Raw genomic sequence first — 24034 nt, 5'->3', positions numbered from 1 at the left:
TTTCTAAACTCACAGCCCATTTCCACAGTAATGTAACATAGTCTGGGATGCTCCAAATGTTTTAAATCTTCAAAGTGAGACTCAATAATTTATCCCGGTAATGAAATCAACAATCCTCTTACTTGACATTGATTTCATCAATAATCCCTGCGTTTACAGGTTACTTTTACCCTCTTTGATCTGGAGAACTTGCATGACTAATTGAAACCTCCCTGGTTTACCCGCCAACTTCAAAGCATTTTCGGAGGTGTTTTGAGACTGTCAAAACTAGGTCTTCCAGTTGGAAGCAAAGTAGTCATTATAACTCTAGGTGTGAATGCCTTTTATCACCAGCCCCGCAACACAAAAAAACTTTTGAACTATTAGTCCAGCTCTGTTTGCATTGCTCTTACCCCACGGTTGTCAGTTTCTCAATCAGATGTTCCATTAATCTGCATTTAAAATTCACTTTCTAAAACTAAAAGTTATATTCCCAATATGAAATTAAGTATTTATTATAGCAAAATAGTTATTGCACTGGAATTTGAGCAGCTTCAATTCAGTGATAGGATTTTGTGTTACATTAACTTCAATGCTACAATATTCAACTTCATTAAAGATATAATGGTGAATCTAGGGTAACTCAAACTATCCAGCTACTAGATGAATTATCACATCCACTAGACTACTTTAGAGGAGAACGTGACAAAGATTGCCTTTGAGGGGCTTATGGATGTATATTTACAAGCGTGAATATTTTAGGACATACATTTTTTTTTGGAGGATATCTTGAGATGTTGAATTGGATTCAAGTATGCAACAAAAGACCAGAGTTACTATTTTGGAATGAAGGAATCAGCTGTCTTTGTTGCTTCTATACTGGACAATTAAATGGAGTTGTCCTTTTTGACTTTAAATCAACTGGTACCAGATGGTTTAATTTTAGTATAGATTTTATAAGTTTTGACATCATTGCCAGGGTGCGAAAGCAGTCTTCATTGTAGTTCCTAACTTTTATTTCCAATCAGATGGATTATTACTGAGCAAGTATTTGAAATGCATTGGCCAGAACACTTTGTTCCACAGATGAAGAGCTGGACATTCAAATTAGCTTTCTGGGATCAAATCTTTGACAAAGATGGTTCAATTTTATTTGATTCACCCACCAAAGTTTCTTTCTTTTCTTCTGAGTACTCAAATGAGCAGGGTGAGGGGACAGATTTAAGTTGGGGGCAGGAAATTTAGAGGAGATTTGAGGAAAAACATTTTCACCCAGAGGGTGGCAGGAATCTGGAACTCACTACCTGAAAAGGGTGGAAGAACTGGAATCCTCACACATTTAAAAAGCATTTGGAAGAGCACTGGAAGAACCATAGTATACAAGGCTACAGAGCTGGAAAATGGGATTAGGATAAATGTGTCACTATCCATCAGAGACACAATGGATCCAAGTGCCTTTTTGTGCTGTAAAACTCTATGGGTGGGATTTTGCGATCTTGTTCATTCTAAAACCGTAAAATGCTGCACCGTGGTCAATGGACCTTTGCATATCCCAGCCCTTGCCCAGATTCCTGTGGCAGGCGGGGTGGTAAAATTCCAGCTTTTGACTCCACATTCTAGATATAAAAGGTTAACATTCCATTTACCTTTCTGACTATTTCTCGTACCTAACTACTATATTTTAATGAGCTATGTTGCTCCCTAAATCCCTCAGGACCTCCACTTTCTCAGCTTTTCACCGTTCAAGTAATGCTCAAGATTTATCCTCTTTTGGCCTCAACGTTAAAAAATATGCCTACTTAGTCAATTGAAGAAAACTGCCTACGAAGATGGAGCAAGCTCGGTGCCATAGATTTCCCCTTGCCTGGCTTCAGTTTGAATCTTGCATCAGGTCAAAGGGATTTCCAAGCATTCAAGAACAATTATGTCATCAAGCAGAGTTAACAGACAAAATTCTCTGTGATATTAAAGCAGAAAGCAAAATGCACGGAATAATACACCAAATGCATTTTTAATAAAACTTTTTACAGAGAGCAAATTAAATAGATGGAATATGAGAGAGGAAATATAAAAAACTAAAACATTTTAATTTTCAAAAAATGTGAATCATATTAATTTGACATCCCACAAATATAAAATCCATTTTGTGAGAAGAGGAAGACTGTTAAGCAGTAAACACAAATTCAGTGCATTGTTACTCAGATGTATGGGACGAACGCCACCTGCGGGTTCATTTCCAATTCACAAGACATTCTGGCTTGGAAGTACCCTTCACTGTCGTTGGATCAAAATTCTGGAACTCCCTCCCTTACAAGAGTATACTTCCATCACTGGGACTGCAGCAGCTTATTTTCACCTTCTCAATAACAATTGTAGATGGACAATAAATTCCAGCTTTGCCAGTGACACTCATGCCCAGGACAAAAAAAGCTACATTTCATTGAACAAAGTGCAAGTTTTTCATGGGTTTTTAACATATGTCTTATAATGTAAAAAGGCAAGTTTTCATCAAGTTAGTGATTCTTACTTGACAATAACGTGGGTGGACTTCATCAGCACTCTTCGTGAGGAAGCGTAGAATCACTAAAAGTAGCTCTGGATTTCCATACTTGGCACAGGTACAGGATCTCAAAGTTGTTGACAGTTTCACAGCAATAATGACTGCAAATTTTACTAGCTTTGTTGTCATTACTGTTACAAAATCTGGGTGAATTATGAAATCAAGACACTTTGAGGAATTTGTTTTTATATGTGTCACAAGCAGGCTTACATTAACTCAGCAATTAAGTTCCTGTGAAAATCCCTAGTTGCTAAACTCCAGCGCCTGTTTGGATACACTGGGAATTTAGTATGGCCAATGCATCTAACCAGCGCATCTTGGGAGGAAGCCTGAGCACCTGGAGAAAACCCACAGTCACGGGGAGAACGTGTAGACTCTGCACAGACAGTGACCCAAGCTAGGAATCGAACTGGGTCCCTGGTGCTGAGATAGTAGTGCTAACCAATGTGCCACCCAATGGATGGAATTCTTTTGCATCCTATTTGATTAACCAGTGACAAAAAATACATACACGCCATGTGTACTTTTATCTGACTGGAGAGGGTGACACATATTGCAAACTGCAATAGAAAACCAGCAATTTTTTGGTGATTATATAAATTCTTAATATAAAGTAGTTGCATTATAAGATACACACAAAATATTAATTTTTTACTGATCAATATTTTTATTTTATGAAAAACCACCAACTCAATGATTAAACAAATTTTGCCCTAGACACAATGTCACATGCATACTCACGGTTTTCAATTACAATTAACTGAAAAAAGCTCCTACCCGCTATACAAACACATTTTAAAAATATATTACTTACCAAGTGAACCTCTAAAAATAGCTAAAATGTAATTTTAGTATCTTCAGCTAATTACACAAGAACCTATCCACACTTGATGCACAAGTCAAATCCAGTCAATAAATTCAACATTTTTTTTGGTATCTAAATTTATATTTCACAAAATTGTACATGAATCCCCACAAATACAAAAAATGTCACCCAAAATGAAATGCAAGTGTTCTTACTAGACATGCACAGAGCAGGCATGCTTGGTTACCTTTTAATGATACTGAACAGTTCAGCATCCAAACAAAATTGTATATTCATGCGTAAGTTGCTTAAGCTTAATGTAAATATGGCATTCAATTAAATCTCAGGTAGTTAGAAACTTAGAAATATAATTTTTTGATTAGAAGGACTATTCAAAATTGTAACAAGAGTCCAACTTAAATACTTGAATAAATGTAATTCAAGACATACAAACAACATCCATTTATTCATGCAGGCACATCAGTGGAATGGATAACAAAGTCTAGAGCAGTGAATGACTATGTGTTTCAAAACATTAGGTTAGAATAATGCTGTTTTCTTTGTACAACACATTACTATCCTGAACAAGGATGTCAGAAAATATACAGAAGGCAAAATAATCTAATTTGCATTTGATGCAGTGCAATCTCAGTACATTCCTGAAATTATTACACTATGCAGTAAGATACAACTTAGTAACTGACTAGCTTGGTAAGAATTACTTAGATTAAAAACTGCAGCAAAATATGAATAAATTAAAATATATAGAAATTCTAACATCACTATTAAATTAACTTGATTTGTGTGCACTTCTATTGTGATCCAACATCAGAGACCATAGGTTGTCATGGATGAAAATGTTATTTGTTTTACCATAACTTACGGCAGTGAAAAGTAAGCAATGTTTCTTAGCCTGCACCTGTTTGAAAAATTCAAAGTTTTGGGTATAACTATCATAGGATTTTAAATATTATTTAATTAATTTTAGCTTTTAGTTTGGATCAACTGAACGGATGTGTACATTGAGCTATTTCAGATTACTTACCGTCGATCAATCATCCTGGAAATATTCAGTATAAAATGTCTTGATTTGCTGAAATATTATAAAAAATGTTTACAACAACACATTAAGATTTTCAGTGCTCAGGTTTAGTGCAGAGACCTGAAGATCCGCTGTGTATCTAGGCACAACTTAAGCTGGATCTTTATCAGCTACTGGCATCATTTGATAACTTAATTCAGGGCAATAAACATAGTAATGTCCAGAACAAGGATGGTTGCAGATATACAGATAGAAAGGTAGCTAGATTTGCAGTTGAAAGATCTTTCCTGGCTTATGTTGCTGGACCAGGAACAAAGTTTTCATTAGTAATTCAGTGACAGTGAATTCAAACAATGGCAATCTGAGAATTTGATCTTAGTTTCAAATAGTTTGGATATTAAAGAGCTAAATGAAGCTGTCAGGTTGGCATTAAAAAGCGCTTCACTAATGCCATTTAAGGAAGGAAATAAATGTCGTTCTTCCCAATCTAGCCTACATGTGATTCTAACTGCCGTCTGAAGTGGCCTGGGTTGGAACTCAACTGCATCAAAACCGTAGTTCAAGAAAACAGCTTGTCAACTCTTATTTAGGGTAGCTAGGGATCAGCAAACATGCTAATCCTAAGTGATACAAGTACCTCAAGAATGAAGAAATATCAGTTAATTGAATTCAAATAAGTAAGCATGTATGTCAGCTAATAACCTTTCATATGACAGATTTTCATTCACAAGTGGAGCTTTCTTCTTCCTGGTTCTTTACAGCACAAGTGAGCTCAACAAAATGTTTGAAAATTTGAAGCTCACATCAAGATTCTCCATGGGTCTCTCAAAAATTACTCGCAAGTCAAATTAAACATTTTGACAATATAAGTAAGTATGGAATTTTTAAGCAAAACTGTGAAGATCCACATGAAAAACCAATTCTCAAGAGTTTTGAGTACTCCTTTCTCAAACATTAAGGCCCCCAGCCTTCAACACTATGAGCAGAAAACAATGCTTTCAAATAAATATAACTATTGCAACAGCCCTCCAAAGACAATAGCCTGCGTGAAGATAATTTTTGACTTTGTAGAAATGTAGTAAGTGGGATAGCAAAGAAGAAAGTTTCTTGTATTTAAACTGACTTCCATTAAACCAAATTCATTTGTTTTATAAATACAGAAATTTACTAATTCTAGGTTAAGTAATCAAGTCAACAGACAAAAAAACCTACAAAGGAACATTTTATGTAAAATAAATAATGTACTTCACAGAATAGCTTAATTCAAATATGAATGACAGAAAATAGGTGACACATCTAAATAGGTGATGTTTATATAAACAACTTCTGCAGTCAGTGTTTTTATTTTAAATGGACTTCATTTCCTTTCAGTATTATCCTAGAAGTTACATCAAAACATTCAACTTTGTATTTTGTGTAGAACCTTTAATGTGCATTCCATTGGGTGGGATCATAACAAAGACCTTGACTGAACTGGACTGATCGTAATATGCCCTTAAAAAGCAGTACAGCAAACAATCTGACATTTACCTGTAATAACAACCTCATAACTTAAAAAAAAATCAATAACCCATTAAGATTAACCTTTTAAACATAAATTATGGTAGATATACATATATTAAATGTCTCCAAAATTTTGTTAAACTTTTTTTATTTAAAAAAAAATCCCAGAAGGGATCACTTGCTTCCATTCTCACTCCACTATAGCAATGGATAAGGCTTCAAGAGAGTAACTCCAATTTAATTGTGGATATACTGAAGTCTCAGTCCAGAGAATATGATTAGTGAGGTAGCACCCCAAATTATGCTTAACAGTACCTGGGAAACGTATTTGGTGATTTTATTTGCATGTATTAAGAGCCTTACTTTATAAAATTCACTGAATCAGAGCATCACCAAGAACATTCTATCACTGAATAATGTAAATTAATTTTTTTAGGTAAAGTTCTAAAACACTGAACTGTGAAATGGGCTACACTACATACAAAAATGGTTGGGTATCCTTCAATGCTGTGATGGGGAAAACAAGCCTCATTAATAGCATATTTCTTTAATAGATATGGAATTCTTTAAAAAGAAAAAGACTAATTCACTCTCAGTCAAGAGACAGTCTTTCAATTTTCTGAGGCAGCCTTGCTTAGTTTGATATAAACGTATCCAAAAGATAAACTATAAGCAAGCTTTCAGCTTATCCACAATTGTAACTAAAGAGGAGTTTTTCTTTCAAGGCTCCCATCATTAAAAAAATCATCTATTTCATGCATATGTCACCTCTACCTTAATGCTTCATTTCAGAATACTAAGATAGGAAAATTAATCCCAAAAGATATTACGACTGTATACATCTTGCATACAATGTGGATTTTCTCTAGTTTACTAATTTTTTTTATTTTGAATTCCTCTGTCTACAAGAAATGTGATGAAAACAATGCCCTGTACAAGCTACTATTAGCAGTGAGTACAACAGCAAAAATATTATACATTTTATACACACTGAAATAAAACGTAATCAACTTAAGAAGTAACTGGATATGGACTGCACTTGCCTTCAACAAAATGAGAAACAATTGTTTAATACAATATTAGCGACGTAATGGGCTGTTCTACAGGGCCCTATCCAAAGATTTTTATTGTAATAATGCCTCCATTTATTAATGATAAATTACAGCATGTTCAAACAGCACATTCTTGGCATTTGAAAAATGTGCATATTATCTTGGAGTTTCCAGTCAAGGTTTCATCCAAGCGGAATATCGCAAAAGCAGGGCAATAAAAGTGAGGCAGCTGCAGTTCAACCAGCTCAATATACCCAATCCTTACAAGCACAGAGGTGCCAACACTTCAGAAAAAAATGCCATTACATCAACATTGAGAATCGGGGAAAAAGAAATCGAACAATTATTTTATTTTTATCGATGGTATTTCATGTTTTCTAGATTTTATTTTATTTTTTTTTACAGTACTGAAAACAAAATGAAAACACATTCACATTTTCCCGAGGAACTGTTAAAGATGATCTCTACATGGGTAAAACGGTGAGCAACCAGAAGATGGGTCCATTTTTGTTCAAAATTATCACAGGGAATGAGGGCTTGATCTGAATAATCTAGTACACTTACTGCAATTTATTTGGAGACGGTCTTCTTAATATTTTTAAAACGAACCTCCCAATTCATGCGATTATACAGTCCAGAACAGATAAACCTGTTGAATGCATCTTATGCTACATAAGTGTATACTTTGCGATCTTCAGGTGTTCGTGCCAAATATTCTCTCTCAATAAGTCCCTCGATTCTTTTTTTAATAACCACTGGGCTTGGTAAGAAGCGAGCCTTCAGCTGCTGGGTCACCTATGGATGGGAAAGGGTGAAAAACGTTACTTATGTCTCTAAACTGAACTACGATAAACATCAAGCTCTTAAAATTTCTGTAACTTAAGAGTGATCCTGGGGTTCGGCAGCATTGAGGAAATGGTTCTAGGATCTCACAGCTCTTAAGTGTAGATTGTGCAACATTATACAATTTGAAAAACAGTGCAAAGGAAGATGCTGGCCTTTGACAGAAATGCAGATTGGGAATGGAAGATTCAATTCACAGGAAAGGGGTGAGGGGAAGTGGAAGCGGAAGCATGAGGGAAGTGGCGCTTAAGAGGCGGAAGCCAAGTTCCTTCGGCAATGTAAGGAGTCTCACAACGCCAAGTTAAAGTCCAATAGGTTTATTTGGTAGCACGAGCTTTTGGAGCGCTATTCCTTCATCAGGTGAGTGAAGAGTTGGGTTCACAAACACGGCACACATAGACACAGACTCAATTGCCCTAGATGTGCCCTGTTTGTGAACCCCACGCTTCACTCACCTGATGAAGGGGCAGTGCTCCGAAAACTTGTGCTACCAAATAAACCTGTTGGACTTTAACCTGGTGTTGTGAGACGACTTATTGTGCCCACCCCAGTCCAAAGCCAGCATCTCCACATCACGGCTACCTTTTGCAATGGGCTGTGGCAGCAGTGGGGATTCTACAGTTTATCACAGGGGAGGCTGCGGTGATTTAGCAATGCAAAAAGGACCAGCAAGAGGGCAACAGTGTGCAAGGGAAGGCTAGTGAGGGGAAGGCCAGATGAATAATCCCATGTACCAGTCAGTCCAAAGTTAAAGTGCAAAGCTGTAAAATCAATGGGACTATACCAGCACAATAGAAAAACATGATGGGAAACATGCCACAGAAGAATAAACAGAACAAATGCATGACAATTAAGGGTCAATGTTATAGACGTGGATCTGATTCTTGGACATTGATATTAGGAAATATCTACTAAATGAGTCATATATGAAACAACCAGTTTTGATTATCATCTTTCACATGTAGGCCAAAATTTTCCACCCTCTTTCACGACTGAGATTTTCCAGCACTGCTGAAAGTAAATCAAGTTTTGGCTGGAATGCCAAATTTTTGTTCTCATTCGCAACAGGTCCTACCACAAAAGAGACCAGAGAATCCTGCCCGTACTTCAAAAAAAAATCAACTATTTTTTTACCTCTGCTACCAGGACATTATGCTGCATCTTCTTTCTCGATTTCATGATGCGTACAATGGCAGCTTCAATTTCATGCTTTCTATCATCATCAACTTTCTGCCGTGTTTCTTTTCGCTCTGGGTCAGACTCTCCTTGTTTGGCAGCAACTGTAAATTCAATCCAATAATCAATTTAAACCTTTCAAGAACCAAACTCACAATGTCTAAACTTCTGACATTTAATTTCATATGAACCTAACTTTCCTTTGATGAAATAAGAAATTAATAATTTCAAGCAGAGCTACAATATAGAATACAACACAGTAAGTTAGTAGGGGTTGAGCAGTAGCATTGCAAGACTTACATTTCATCAAATCATAAGAATACTGACTTTCCCAATGAGGACATATGTCAAAGAGCATTCTGTAATTCAACCTAAGTGAATATTTCACTGTTAAACTATATACCCACTAGTGAACAGATTACTTCAACAAAGCTACATAGATTGTCTTGGAGTACAATCAAAACATTAATTAAAAATCAAACTTCTGAATCAGAGTGGGGACTTCAATCAAACGCATGGGACACCAAGACAAACATATTTGCTGTTTTCTCTTGCAAGAAGTTTGTTTCTGTATACAATTTTAAGTAAAAAGTCTGACAACACCAGGTTGAAGTCCAACCGATTTATTTGATAGTACACTCACTAGCTTTCGGGTTAGTCCCTTCGTCAGGTGAATGGAGAGTTCTGGCCTCAGACAGAACATATAAAGCACAGACAGTTTACAGATTACGGATTAGAATGCGAATCTTTACACCTAACCTGCAGTTCAAGTCTTAAAGTGGTCGACAATGTGAATGGAAGGAGCACTGATCACAGGTTAAAGAGATGTGTATTGTCTCCAGACAGTACAGTAAGTGAGGTTTTGCAGACCCAGGCAAGTCACGGGTGTTACATATTAGTGCAACATGAACCCAGGATCCTTGTTGAGACTGTCCTCGTGCGCGGAACTTGGCTATCAGTCTCTGCTCAGTGACTCTGCGCTGTCGTGTGTTGTGAAGGCCGCCTTGGAGAATGCTTACCCGAAGGTCAGAGGCTGAATGCCCGTGACCACTGAAGTGTTCGCCAATAGGAAGGGAACAGTCTTGCCTGGTGACTGTCGAGCGATGTTCATTCATCCGTTGTCGTGGCGTCTGCATGGTCTCCCCAATGTAACATGCTTCGGGACATCCTTTCTCGCAACGTATCAGGTAGACAACGTTGGCCAAGTTGCAAGAGTATTTACCGTGTACCTGGTGGATGGTATTCTCACGTGTGATGATGTCATCCGTGTCGATGATCCGGCATGTCTTGCAGAGGTTGCTGTGGCAGGGTTGTGTGGTATTGTGGTCACTGTTCTCCTGAAGACTGGGTAGTTTGCTGCGAACAATGGTCTGTTTGAGGTTGCGTGGTCGTCTGAAAGCAAGAAGTGGAGGTGTGGGGATGGCCCTGGCGAGATGTTCGTCTTCATCAATGATATGTTGAAGACTCCGGAGGTGATGTCGTAGCTTCTCCGCTCCGGAGAAGTACTGGACGACGAAGGGTACTCTGTCCACCGTATCCCGTGTTTGTCTTCTTGAGGAGATCGGTACGGTTTTTTGCTGTGGCGCATTGGAACTGTCGATCTATGAGTCAAGCGCCATATCCTGTTCTTATGAGGGCATCTTCCAGCATCTGGAGGTGTCTGTCACGATCTTCCTCATCTGAGCAAATCCTGTGTATACGGAGGGCTTGTCCGTAGGGGATGGCTTCTTTAACATGTTTAGGGTGGAAGCCGGAGAAGTGGAGCATTGTGAGATTGTCTGTGGGCTTGCAGTACAGTGAGGTGCTGAGGTGACCATCCTTGATGGAGATGTGTGTGTCCAAGAATGCAACTGATTCTGGGGAATAGTCCACGGCGAGTCTGATGGTGGGATGGAACTTGTTGATGTCCTCATGTAGTTGTTTCAGTGATTGTTCTCCATGAGGCCAAAGAAAGAAAATGTCATCGATGTATCTAACGTATAGCATCGGTTGAAGATTCTGTGCGGTGAAGAAGTCTTGTTCGAACCTGACTGTTCCGTTCCTGTTGGCGAACACTTCAGTGGTCATGGGCATTCAGCCTCTGACCTTCGGGTGAGCATTCTCCAAGACGGCCTTCACGACACACGACAGCGCAGAGTCGCTGAGCAAAGACTGATAGCCAAGTTCCACACACGAGGACGGTCTCAACAAGGATCCTGGGTTCATGTCGCACTATGTGTAACCCCCGTGACTTGCCTGGGTTTGCAAAACCTCACTTACTGTACTGTCTGGAGACAATACAAGTCTCTTTAACCTGTGATCAGTGCTCCTTCCACTCACACTGTCGACCACTTTAAGACTTGAACAGCAGGTTAGGTGTAAAGATTCGCATTCTAATCAGTAATCTGTAAACTGTCTGTGCTTTATATGCTCTGAGGCCAGAACTCTCCATTCACCTGACGAAGGGACTAACCCAAAAGCTAGTGAGTGTACTATCAAATAAATCGGTTGGACTTAAACCTGGTGTTGTCAGACTTTTTACTGTGTTTACCCCAGTCCAACGCCGGCATATCCACATCATTACAATTTTAAGGGCATGGGAAGAAGAATCATGATACTAAGGATCAATCAACACTTCAGACTATCCACCCCTCCAACCCAGTCACAACTCTGATCTACAGTATGAAAGTTATGATAAACTACCCAAATATTTAATTGTGACCTACCTAGAATGATTACTGGTCAGAATCAGATTCATTTCAGACTCCATACAGTGGAGAGCTTTCAATTAATGTCAGATCCTGTTGCCATCTTTTTGAATGCACAAGTCAGCAACAGATCCAGTTACATAATGTGCCTTTGCTGAAGCATTTACCTCAGATTTAGGTTTCTGTTTTCCCAGAAAATCCACCCTTGTGCTTATCAATAACAAAGAAACTCTACACTTTGAGAAATTGAACAATGGCTAAACATACAGGAAAAAGTATCTGAACCGAAGTTTTTTCAGTGATCCAATTGAGGTATGGAAAGCATCAACAAAAAATCAAGTACTTGGGCGTATGTTTTCACAAAAGGATGTTTGAACCTATGACTAGAAGTCCATCAAATTTCAGTAGTGTACAATGCAAAAAAATATGCTGAAATCCAACAAACAATCATTAAATGTATGACAGGGGAGGTGGGGGAAAACATGTGATTAGAGTTTAGAAGAACAAGGGGAGATCTTATTGAGACATACAAGATGATGAATGGGATGGATAGGATAGAGGTGGAGAGACTCTTCCCGCTCAGAAAGGACAGTAGGACTAGGGGGCACAGCCTCAAGATAAAGGGGGGGCGGTTTAGAACGGAGTTGAGGAGGAACTTCTTCACTCAAAGGGTGGTGAATCTCTGGAATTCTCTGCCCGTTGAAGTGGTGGAGGCTGCCTCGCTAAATATTTTTAAGACGCGGGTTGATGGGTTTTTGATAAGCGAGGGGATTAAGGGTTATGGGGAGAGGGCGGGAATGTGGAACTGAGCCATGACAGATCAGCCATGATCTTATTGAATGGCGGGGCAGGCTCGAAGGGCTAGATGGCCTACTCCTGCTCCTATTTCTTATGTACAGAGTGGGACAGCAGCCCAATGGGATTAGAAACCTTATGGGGCAATTATAAAGGAGTGAGTTGTCAGTGGGGTGACACTAATATTTTATTGATGCGTGGCAACTGAAAGAAGAAATGTTAGCATCCAATGCCTAAAAAATTGTCTCGAGCTCAAAATCTCAACTAAATATCCATTTTACTGGATACTTCAACTGAAACACCACTGCAAACCTCTGCCTTTACTTCAGCTTTACTGCCATTGAAATGCTTACATATACATGCGTCCATCATTTTCAGATTCAATCAATAATTATCTCCCAATCTTCACTGTGCAAATTTCAATCTGCTTGAATTTCTGCTGCTTACATCTTGCTTCACGCATCTCATTTACTTATCATCCCGCTACAGCTGAACTACACTGATTTGGGCAATTTGAAACCATTGTGTTTAAAATCCTTGTCGAGAGAGATTCCCCCCACGACTTTTCCCACGTTATGAAGTTTCAAGTTCTATGTCTCTGATTTTTGTCATCATTTCAATTGGTGGAGGAGTTTTCGACAGCTTTGTCCTCATTACTAAGATCAAGCTATTGGTCACTTCTGATAATCTCACTTTTTTGTTCAACACCTATTTTTTCTTAAATCTACATGGGAGGGTTCTTGGAATGTTTCTTATAATCAACATCTCAATTAATTACTACTTCATTCTGTTTAGTATGTACAGAAATGTTCAACACGGTTAAGGCATTATTAACTTTTGTCCACATTACTTTTGGAGTTACTTAAGAGGTACAAAATAAAAAATACTTGTACTACAAAGTTCTTAGCTTCTTTCCAATATTATTGTTCTCATTTAATATCTAGCACTTCTGATGTGGTGTTTTTCACCCAGAATCCAGGATCACTCCAAAATACTTCAGATGCTGAAAATCTCAAAACTAAGTTGCAAACACAAAGATGGGCAAAGCATCTGTGGCGAATCACCAAGACATTGCCTATTTGGAGCTTTTGAGCTACGAAGAGGGGCTGGATAAGTTCAGTTTGTTTTCTTTAGAACAGATAAGGGGGGCCTGATTGCAGTGTGCAAGGTTGAAGGGTATGGACAGGGTGGATAGGAAGCAGCTGTTTCTAATGGCTGAAGGGTCAATAATGAGAATATAATTTTAAGGTGAGGGACAGGAAGTTTAGAGATTTGACAAAAAACATTTTTCACCCAGAAGATGGTGGGAGTCTGGAAATGCAGTGCCTGGGAGAGTAGAAGAGGCAGGAAAAAGTACACGAATGAGTATTTAAAATGACATAACATTCAAGGATATAGGCCAAGTGCTGAAAGTGGGTTTAGTGTAGTTTTGCTGCAGCTAATAAAAACAAGTGTTCCACCTTAACGACCCTATTAACCTGTCCTGCCATCTTCAGGGTTCTGTGGACAAGCATCTCAAGATCCCTCTGAGGTTCCTAGTGTCCTGCCACTCTGAGTACTCCCGTATCTTGTTCCTCTTTCCAAAGTGCATCACCTCACACTTTTCAGGATTAAATACCAACTGCTAGTGATCTGTCGATCTGATCGATTCACCTGTATTTTTCTGCAACATTAGACCTTCTTCCTGGCTATTAACCGGCTAATCTTTGTGTCATTCCAAAGCTGACTTAACATCTTCTCCACACTCTCATCTATATTTTTTATATACATCACAAACAAGGGACCTAGCATCGACCCCTTGAGTTCACCACTGGACATGGCCTCCAGTCACAAAAAATCCTTCTATCACCATCCTCTGTCTCCTTCCACAAAGTAAAAAATCTCACAACACCAGGTTGAAGTCCAACAGATTTATTTGGTAGTAAAAGCCACTAGTTTTCAGAGCGCTGATCCTTCACCAGGTAAGTGGGAATCCTATTCACAAACAGGGCATATAAAGACACAACCTCAATTTACAAAATAATGGTTGGAATGTGAGGTACAAACAATGTGAGTGGAGGCAGAGTTAAGCACAGGTTAAACAGATTGTGTATTATATCCAGCCAGGACAGTTAGTAAGATTTTGCAAGCCCAGGTAAGTCGTGGGGGTTACAGATAGTGTGACATGAACCCAAGAACCCGGTGAAGGCCGTCCTCGTGTGCGGAATTTGGCTATCAGTCAGCGTCCCACCATAAAGCCAGTTTTGGACCCAACTTGCCAAGTTACCCTGGATGCCATGCACTTTTACCTTCTTTATCAATCTCCTATGTGGGAACTTAGCAAAGACTTTACTAAAACCCATATGAACTACACCAACGGCACTACCCTCATCTATACACCCGATCAACTCCTGAAAAATTCAAATTTGTTAAGCATGACAAAGCCATGCTGACTATCTTGATCAAATCTTGCCCCTCCAACTGGAGATTAATTTTCTCCTTCAGAATTTTCTCTAATGTTTTCCCTGCCACTGATATGAAACTCTCTGGTCTATGATTCCCTGGTTTATTCCTATCGCCCTTCCTGAAATATAGCTGTCCAACTTGCTAACTTTTCAAATTAAAAGATACTTCTCTTACCTTGGTCTCCTTGTCTAATTCTACTTCGGCCGATTTATCTTTGTATTGCTTACTATAATTACTTATCACATATATGGGCTCTGACTTTTGTTTCTCCCTAGCGCTTCTCGATTAATTTTTTTCAACTAGAACTGATTGTTGACACTGTTCCAGACTGTATCACTGCAATGCTGACTGCAGGACACTATTCCCAGATTGCATCCCTGCAATATGAACTATAGGACACCGGCTCAGACTTAAAGCTTTAAATCTTATACAAGTGGGGAAAGGGGCCTCCTTAGCAAAAACTTCCTCATTACTCATTTTCCAGAAATGAATGTTAATAATTTATTCACTCTTAACTGGCCAAATATTTTAATGTGAGCAATTATTCCTATCTGCGCAAAAAATAATCACTTCAGTTTAATTGATTTTTTGAAACAAACAAACCTGTTTGAATCTTGACTCTGTGCAATTTTGATGTGAACTGATCATTCACTATAAAAACATGACCAGGCTCAATTTCTTTTGACTTGGGCTCTTTGCTAAGGACTCGTTGTGTTGGTTTGCCACATGCTAAAGACTGAAGAGCTCTGATCAATTCTCGTTCAGGAATATCTGTCTCTTGCTGAATTTCCTGCAAATAAATTACAGCGCTTTAAAAAGATTATATTTACAAAAATACCACATTTCCAAATGCACAACTTTGTTAAACATTAGCCAAGTAACAGGGCTTTTAGAAAAAACATCCAAGTATTTAAGTGGAACAATTCTAATTTTGACTTGATCCACATCATTGTAAAGCTTAAAAGCACTTGACAGAGAACGCACAAGTATAGAAAAGGAAATGTTGCAACGAAGAGACAAGCTACTGCTCTTTGACACATATCCTAGGACAACATACCATCTTTGATGTTGTTGTTTGCTTTGCAGCTCATGCATTAACAAAGTAGAAACATGGACACACCATCCCTCTTACAAGCACAAAGTTGGAAAACTTGCAAACATCATAAGTAAAAACAAAATAAAAATATTGTAGCTGCTGAAAATCTGAAATCACAGAAAATCCGTTAACACTTCAGGTTGCTGGTCCTTCATCAGAATTAGAAAAAGGTGTAAAGAGTTTATACCACCTCTAGGCCCATTTCTTGTTTCTTTACTCATTCCATTACCACCTGCCTTGAACCGTCATCCTTCTTGTCAATTAATCTCTTCTGTCTTGCATCCCATCACTAAACTTTCCCTTTTGTTCTCTCCTCTTTACTTCATTTCTTTAAAGCCTGATACATCTTCAACTTGTTTCAGTTCTAATGTTCACCCCTTTCCTCACTCTCCAAAAATGCTGCCTAACCTAAAGGCTTTGTTTTTATTTCTTTAAATATGTATACTGCTATTAAGTTGAAATGCAAGTTATAAATCACTCAGTTTAAATCTTCTACTCAGAAGTCTGAGCTATAAGCTCATTTTGAAGTCAACCAGCCTCTGCATCCACTCCTCTGATATAATCCATTCCGCTACCAGGGAAAAGCAGCCAGTGTAATCAAGGACACCATGCATCCCAGATACACTGTCTTCCACATTCTTTTGTCGGGAAAAAAAAAACAAAAGTTTGAGATCATGTACCAACCAACTCAAAAGCAGCTTCTTTTCTGCTGCAATCAGAATTTTGAATGGACCTACTTCGCACTAAGTTGATTTTTTCTCTACACCCCAACCATGACTGTAAGACTACATGCTGCATTCTCTCCTTTCCCTCTCTATGCACGGTATGTTTTGTCTTTATAGTGCACAAGAAACAATACTTTTCACTGCATACTAATACATGTGACAATAATAAATCAAATCATATCTCTCTGGATCCTATTAAGTGACTTAGATTATTTCACTTACCCGCACTGCAAAAACTTTTCTGTTGGTAAAATCCACACATAAATCAATCTACTCTGAAGTGCATTTAACAACAAAATAGCAATTATCTGCCTCACAGCAGCATTTGAGCAGTCATTACCTCTTTACATACAACTGTCTTGCAATTAAAAATGGCATGCAACATTATACCTGTAGGAACTCATCTTGCGGAGCCACATCGGGAAGAATGTCTATTTCCTAATATGACAGTCATGCATCACATTTTTGTCATACTCTATTCTCACCTCAAATGTATATTTCTCTCTATTGTTGAACAGCATTAATATGGTCATCTGGAAAGTAGATACTTGCAATATGTGCTTTCTGGTGTTCGAGCCAGTTACTTGTGCACCACCTACTCCAACTTCAGAACCGTCTTCCTGTTATGACACAAATGTATAATGAACATTCAATCCACACATATAATTATTTTTGAAACATTAGCATGTGACACTGTTATTCTAAGGTAGTGTAATCATATGAACACAAGTTTGCCAACTTAAAAATAATTTTGGCTAAACTTTCTGGGATTAAATCAATGGACTCAGTGAATGCATAATTATTAAAGAAAATTAGGTAAAGCTGTGCTTTTTAATGGTAACAAATCTGCAAAACTGTGCTACAAATGGTTTCACATCAGGAAGGATGAGTTGACATTTTAAAAATTCTCTTTAAAACAAAAGCCAGGCAACATGTTGCGACTGACACTCTGGTGGACTCCTAAATTGTAGTTAATCAAACCTAAACTTCTACAGACTATCGAGAATATAATTTCTCCCTACCATCCACTCAAGATGGTTAGTTAGCAGTATATTACTCATTTATCACCCACTGATTGCTACTGCTCTAAAAAACCCATTCATCAGCACATTTATAAACTCAAAATTTAATCAAACTCTATAGTAAACTAAAAAATCATTCTCAATTGTTTTGTCCTCTCAAAGGTCAGGGTTTGCCTGGCTTTTTAAATATATAAATACTTAAGGACAGGTTTAATCCTTTCACAAAGGAGAAAAAGACAGATTACATCTCAGCTGTATTTTCAGTTGGGCAGCACAATGGCACTGGTTAGCACTGCTACCTCACAGCACCAGGGATCTGGGTTCAACTCCCAGCTGGGTCACTGTGTGGAGGTTGCACATTCTCCCTCTGTCTGCATGGGTTTCCTCCAGGAACTCCAGTTTCCTCCCACAATCCAAAGATGTGCAAGTTAGGTGAACTGGCCATACTAAATTCTCCCTCAGTGTACCCAAACAGGCGCTGGAGTGTGACAACTAGGGCATTTTCACACTGAACCGCAGTGTTAATGTAATGACTACTTGTGGCTAATAAACTAAACTTGGATAGCTTAAACATTGTTTTAAACTCAATAACTTTTCTGTTGAGCAATACTGCAGAAGGCAAAATTCAGAATATAAAAACAGAAAATGCTGCAAGCATTCAATGGGTCATACAGAATATGTGGAGAAAGGGTTAACATTCACCAATTAGAACCTTTGTCATGACTTCAAAGAGTAACTAAATCTGAAGTTTTAACTGCTATCATCTTCGCAGAAGAAGCTGGATTGCTGAATGCCACCAACTTTGTTGTTGATCTATTGTGATGGAACCTATACTTACCTTAGTTTGACATTTGGAGGTTGGGGACTCTGATTTCTGAGGATTCTCGGGCGTTTCATGCATGCCCTGGTCAGGAACCAGCTGCACATATATAGTTCAGTTATTTCATGCTCTTCAGATTAAGGACCAGCCTTGTGCACCAGAGAGAAAGAAGAATGGCATGAAACCCCAGGTCAGTTGACCTGTTAGAGTCCCATTACCAAATAGGTGCCTTGGATCAGGACTGCAAGAGAACAGGGAGAGATCAGGAGACATCTGAAAAGGAGGTCCCAGGTAAGGGATAAAAGACAGGAGTTCCTATTAATTGAAAGAAAAGAGCAGAGAAGTAGGCTGTGAATTAATGTGCTGCAGGGAGCAAACTTTAAATGAAGTGGGTGTGAGAAAGGCCTTAAAGATCTGAAAAGGCAGCCAAAGTTTGTGACTCCGTTGTGGGCCACAGGGGAAAAGGTACCCTTTTGGAGTAGTGGTGTTCTGCATGGCACTGCCAAAGATTTGAGATTGTGCTTGGAAGGTGAAGCTCAGAAATTAAGCTTCCTTGGAAAGAAACCCTGTGAGAATGGAACACTGAGATGGATCAATTTTGAAGTCATCCAAGTTGGAGCAACGTTTGAGAGAATTCCAAGGTAAGAACTTCAAATGTGAAGATTTCTTGAAGAAATGTGAAGAATAAAGTTTCAGTGAGATTGCTTGGCTCACAATGTGACAAACGCCTGGATGAGCTGTTCAGAAGTCCATGGAATCTGTTTTCGTCACACTTTTTGTGTAGTATGGTGTGTTTGACCACGCTTGTTGATTCACATGTACCTCATACTTACCCTGAATGTAAGAGTATAAGGTATTATAGATCATTTTATCTTTCCAAACTTACAAGTTTATTTTTATTTATTCCAAATCTATGGAATCTTGTGGCTTTATTAGTAACCTTGAATTTTAAACATTTTCTAATTTAACAAAGAAGTTACTGGTCCCTAACTTGACCCCCAAGCAACCCTGGATTTGGTCAAGAATCATAGCACTATGTACTCAAGAATTTAGCATTGTCTACAAGAATTACAAGATTGTAACAGAGCCAGCAGTTCAAGATTTTGCCCAGAAGCATGATGATTCGATTGTCTTATGGTATGATATCACTTGGATATCTTAGGCAGGCTGCCATAAATTCTGATTACTTCTGTTTTAAAATGCTTTAATACTATTGTCCAAAATGGGCTACTGACACAATCACCAGAATATGCTTATGCATTTAACCAAAATATTTAAGACCAAATTAATGACAGAATATTTATTAAAACTATTTCTATTGAAAACATGACTCCCTGTACAATCAATTAGTTGTTGCAACTCAATATAAATAAAATTAACCAAATGATTAAGCTCCAGATGCTGAAAAGAAGCATATTTAAAGTCAAGTTCTAGATAAAGCTTGACTCGTCACTTCCATTTTACATCAAACTTAACTTGCAATGAAACACGTAAATTTATGCTGCAGGTTATATTAATACATTTTAAATTTGATTTATAGACCACAGCATCATCTTTGAAGTCTTTAAGAACATAAGAAATAAGAGGAGTAGGCCATCTAGCCCTTCAAGCCTGTCCCGCCATTCAATAAGATCATGGCTGATCTGAAGTAGATCAGTTCCACTTTCCCACTTTCTCCCCATAACCCTTAATTCCCTTGTCTGTCAAAAACCTATCTACCCGTGACTTAAATATATTTAGCGAGGTAGCCTCCACCACTTCAACGGGCAGAGAATTCCAGAGATTCACCACCCTTTGAGTGAAGAAGTTCCTCCTCAACTCCGATCTAAACTGCCACTTCCCCCTTATCTTGAGGCTGTGCCCTCTAGTCCTGCTGTCCTTTCTGAGCGGGAAGAATCTCTCTACTTCTACCCTATCCATCCCCTTCATTATCTTATACGTCTCTATAAGATCCCCCCCTCATCCTTCTAAACTCCAACAAGTACAGACCCAATCTATTCAGTCTCTCTTCATAGTCTAACCCCCTCATCTCCAGTATCAGCCTAGTGAACCTCCTCTGCATTCCCTCCAAGGCCAAAATATCCTTGCGCAAGTGCGGTGACCAAAACTGCACACAGTACCCCAGCTGCGGCCTCACCAGTGCCCTGCAGTTGCAGCAAGACCTCCCTGCTTTTATATTCTATCCCCCTCGCTATAAAGGCCAGCATCCCATTCGCCTTTTTGATCACCTGCTGCACCTGCAGACTGGGTTTTTGCGACTCAGTCCTTCTGCACTGTAGCATGCTGCAGCTTTTCGCCCTTTAAATAGTAATCCCTCCTACTATTATTTCTGCCAAAGTGGATAACCTCACACTTGCTAACATTGTACTCCATCTGCCAGGTCCTCGCCCACTCGCTCAGCCTATCCAGATCCCTCTGCAGACTTCCCACACCCTCCGCACAATTTGCTTTTCCACTCATCTTTGTGTCCAGCAAATTTCGTTACCCTACACTCAGCCCCCTCCTCCAGATCATCTATATAAATGGTAAACAGCTGAGGCCCCAGGACCGATCCCTGCGGCTCTCCACTAGTCACCAACCGCCAATCAGAATAGCATCCATTGATACCAAATCTCTGCCTCCTATTAGAGGACCAATCCTCTATCCACGCTAACACCTTATCCCCAACTCCATGCCCCCTAACCTTCTGAAGCAACCTTTTGTGCGGCACCTTATCAAACGCCTTTTGAAAATCGAGAAACACCACATCCACCGGTTCTCCTCTGTCTACCGCACTAGTCACATCCTCATAGAAATCCAATAGTATTGTAGGGTGTCGAAACCGAGTGTAGGGTGTCGAAATTTGCTGATGACACCAAGATTGGGGGAAAGGCAAATTGTGCGGAGGGTGTGGAGAGTCTGCAGAAGGATCTAGATAGGCTGGGCGAATGGGCCAGGAAATGGCAAATGGAATTTAATGTTGGCAAGTGTGAGGTGGTCCACTTTGGTAGGAAGAATGGTAGGAAGGACTATTACTTACGTGGCGAAAAACTGCAGCAGGCGACGGTGCAGAGGGACCTCGGGGTCCTTGTGCATGAGTCGCAAAAACCCAGCCTGCAGGTGCAGCAGGTGGTCAGGAAGGCGAATGGGATGCTGGCCTTCATAGCGAGGGGGATTGAATATAAAAGTAGGGAGGTCTTGCTGCAGCTGTATAGGGCATTGGTGAGGCCGCAGCTGGAGTACTGTGTGCAGTTTTGGGCGCCGCACCTGCGCAAGGATATTTTGGCCTTGGAGGGAGTGCAGAGGAGGTTTACTAGGCTGATACCGGAGTTGAGGGGGTTGAGCTATGAGGAGAGGCTGAATAAACTAGGCTTGTACTCGTTAGAGTTTAGAAGAATGAGGGGAGATCTCATTGAGACGTATAAGATGATGAATGGGATGGATAGGATAGAGGTGGAAAGACTCTTCCCGCTCAAAAAAGACAGTAGGACTAGGGGGCACAGCCTCAAGATAAAGGGGGGGCGGTTCAGAACGGAGTTGAGGAGGAACTTCTTCACTCAAAGGGTGGTGAATCTCTGGAATTCTCTGCCCGTTGAAGTGGTGGAGGCTGCCTCGCTAAATATTTTTAAGAAGCGGGTTGATGGGTTTTTGATAAGAGAGGGGATTAAGGGTTATGGGGAGAGGGCGGGAAAGTGGAACTGAGCCACGACAGATCGGCCATGATCTTATTGAATGGCGGGGCAGGCTCGAAGGGCCAGATGGCCTACTCCTGCTCCTATTTCTTATGTTCTTATGTTCTTATGTTCAATAAATTTGTCAAACACGACTTCCCCTTAACGAATCCGTGCTGCGTCTGCTCTATCAAACCATTCTTTTCTAGGTGCCTCGCTATTTCTTCTTTGATGACGGATTCAAGCATTTTTCCAACTACAGACGTTAAACTAACCGGTCTATAATTCCCTGCCTTTTGCCTGCTACCTTTTTTAAACAGCGGCGTAACATTAGCCGTTTTCCAATCTTCCGGCACTTCCCCGGAATCCAACGAAGTTTGATATTTCATCTTAGCAGCTAAACAAATGCCATGAGAAGCATGCATAGCTTTCTTTGCATAGCACCAGACACAGAATTGAGATTATTATCAAGCTGACAATGATTCCCTTTACTCCCTTATTTTAAGGATGATTTCATTTTCTTTCTTCACCTTCCTGTTTATAATCAAGTTGTCAGCAATTTGGTAAATGTTGGATTTTTTTTTATTAGTTACTATGAAGGCACTTGCCTTTTTCACAGGTCCATAGAAAGTAGCATTTAGATCTGCTGAACCCATATGGTGTTGGAGTGTGAGCTGTCGACCACTGTGCTTTGCCAAATAGAATCTGCAATGAAAACAAAAGTCAGCATTTCTATAAGCCTCCAGATCAAAATGCAAGGCATAATGACAATAACATGTAATTATATTTCAGTATGATTTAAGCTCCAGAAGTGATCACTAAGAATTTATCTATTCTTGGTTGACGTTGGCCACAAAGTGTTATTAATGTGGGACCTTAGAAGACAGTAATGTTTTAAAATGTCTCCACTCTTTTGAAAGAAAACATTCTGAAGAGGAGCGTGGGGTCATAATAAACCTCTGTCCAGAACTGCAAGGGGATTTTATTATCTTAATTGTTACTGGAGATGGAAATATTTTTCAATCACCCTCTGGCAGCACTTGCTGTGGAAAAGTTCATGGAACATTAAAAGGGCAAGGGAAGGTCAAAGAAACAGCACCCAATATAGTAAATCCAAACTTACCGTTCAGTTTGCATTCAGAACAATGCAGGACAGCACATTACTAATATAATAGATTCTAAAATGTGGTCAGTTTGCACGTTACAGGGTCAAAAAAGCTCAAAATTTTTTAAGTATTGCCACTGAAGGAAGTAAGTTCAAATAATTTGTTTCTAGCGGAAGTTCAAAGTCATAGAAACCAGTGTTAAAGAACATAAGCAATAGAAGGAGTACACTATATGGCCCTTTAAAACTATTCCACCTTTTAACATGATCATGGTGGATCACTGGCCGTAACCACCTAGTAAGAAGTCTCACAACACCAGGTTAAAGTCCATCAGGTTTATTTAGTAGCAAAAGCCACTAGCTTTCGGAGTGCTTGCTGTGCCTTCGTCAGGTGAGTGGGATTTCAGTTCACAAACAGGGCATATAAATTCACAAACTCAGTTTGTCTTTATATGGCCTGTTTATGAACTGAAATCCCACTCACCTGATGAAGGAGCAGCAAGCACTCCAAAAGCTAGTGGCTTTTGCTACCAAATAAACTTGTTGGACTTTAACCTGATATTGAGAGTCTTCTTACTGTATTTACCCCAGTCCAACGTCGGCATCTCCACATCATAACCACCTACCCACGTACTCCCACATCGCTTGATTCAGAGGAGCCCCAAAATCTGTATTTCAGCCTTAAATATATTCAATGATGGAACATCCAGAATCTTTTGGGATACACAA

At 39.3% G+C, this 24034-nt stretch overlaps 1 protein-coding gene across 1 annotated transcript in view; it reads right to left on the bottom strand.

The window, feature by feature from the left end:
- Positions 1 to 1971: 1971 nt before the first annotated feature.
- The window catches only part of cul3b (cullin 3b), a 106000-nt gene continuing 83937 nt past the window's right edge, over positions 1972 to 24034 (bottom strand). Inside the window, exons 12-16 of the mRNA XM_080185524.1 lie at positions 22794 to 22905; positions 17194 to 17328; positions 15491 to 15677; positions 8919 to 9064; positions 1972 to 7736 (exon numbers count right to left, since the gene is read on the bottom strand). Of these exons, the coding sequence (XP_080041650.1) occupies positions 7605 to 7736; positions 8919 to 9064; positions 15491 to 15677; positions 17194 to 17328; positions 22794 to 22905 (712 nt within the window). The 3' untranslated portion in view covers positions 1972 to 7604. The remainder of the gene's footprint in view (positions 7737 to 8918; positions 9065 to 15490; positions 15678 to 17193; positions 17329 to 22793; positions 22906 to 24034) is intronic.

This window comes from Carcharhinus amblyrhynchos, chromosome 3, assembly GCF_965287045.1.
Source record: "Carcharhinus amblyrhynchos chromosome 3, sCarAmb.v2.hapA, whole genome shotgun sequence".
NCBI lineage: Eukaryota > Metazoa > Chordata > Chondrichthyes > Carcharhiniformes > Carcharhinidae > Carcharhinus > Carcharhinus amblyrhynchos.
Note: the sequence above shows the minus strand (reverse complement) of the source record. Positions and strands in the feature narration are given on the sequence as shown.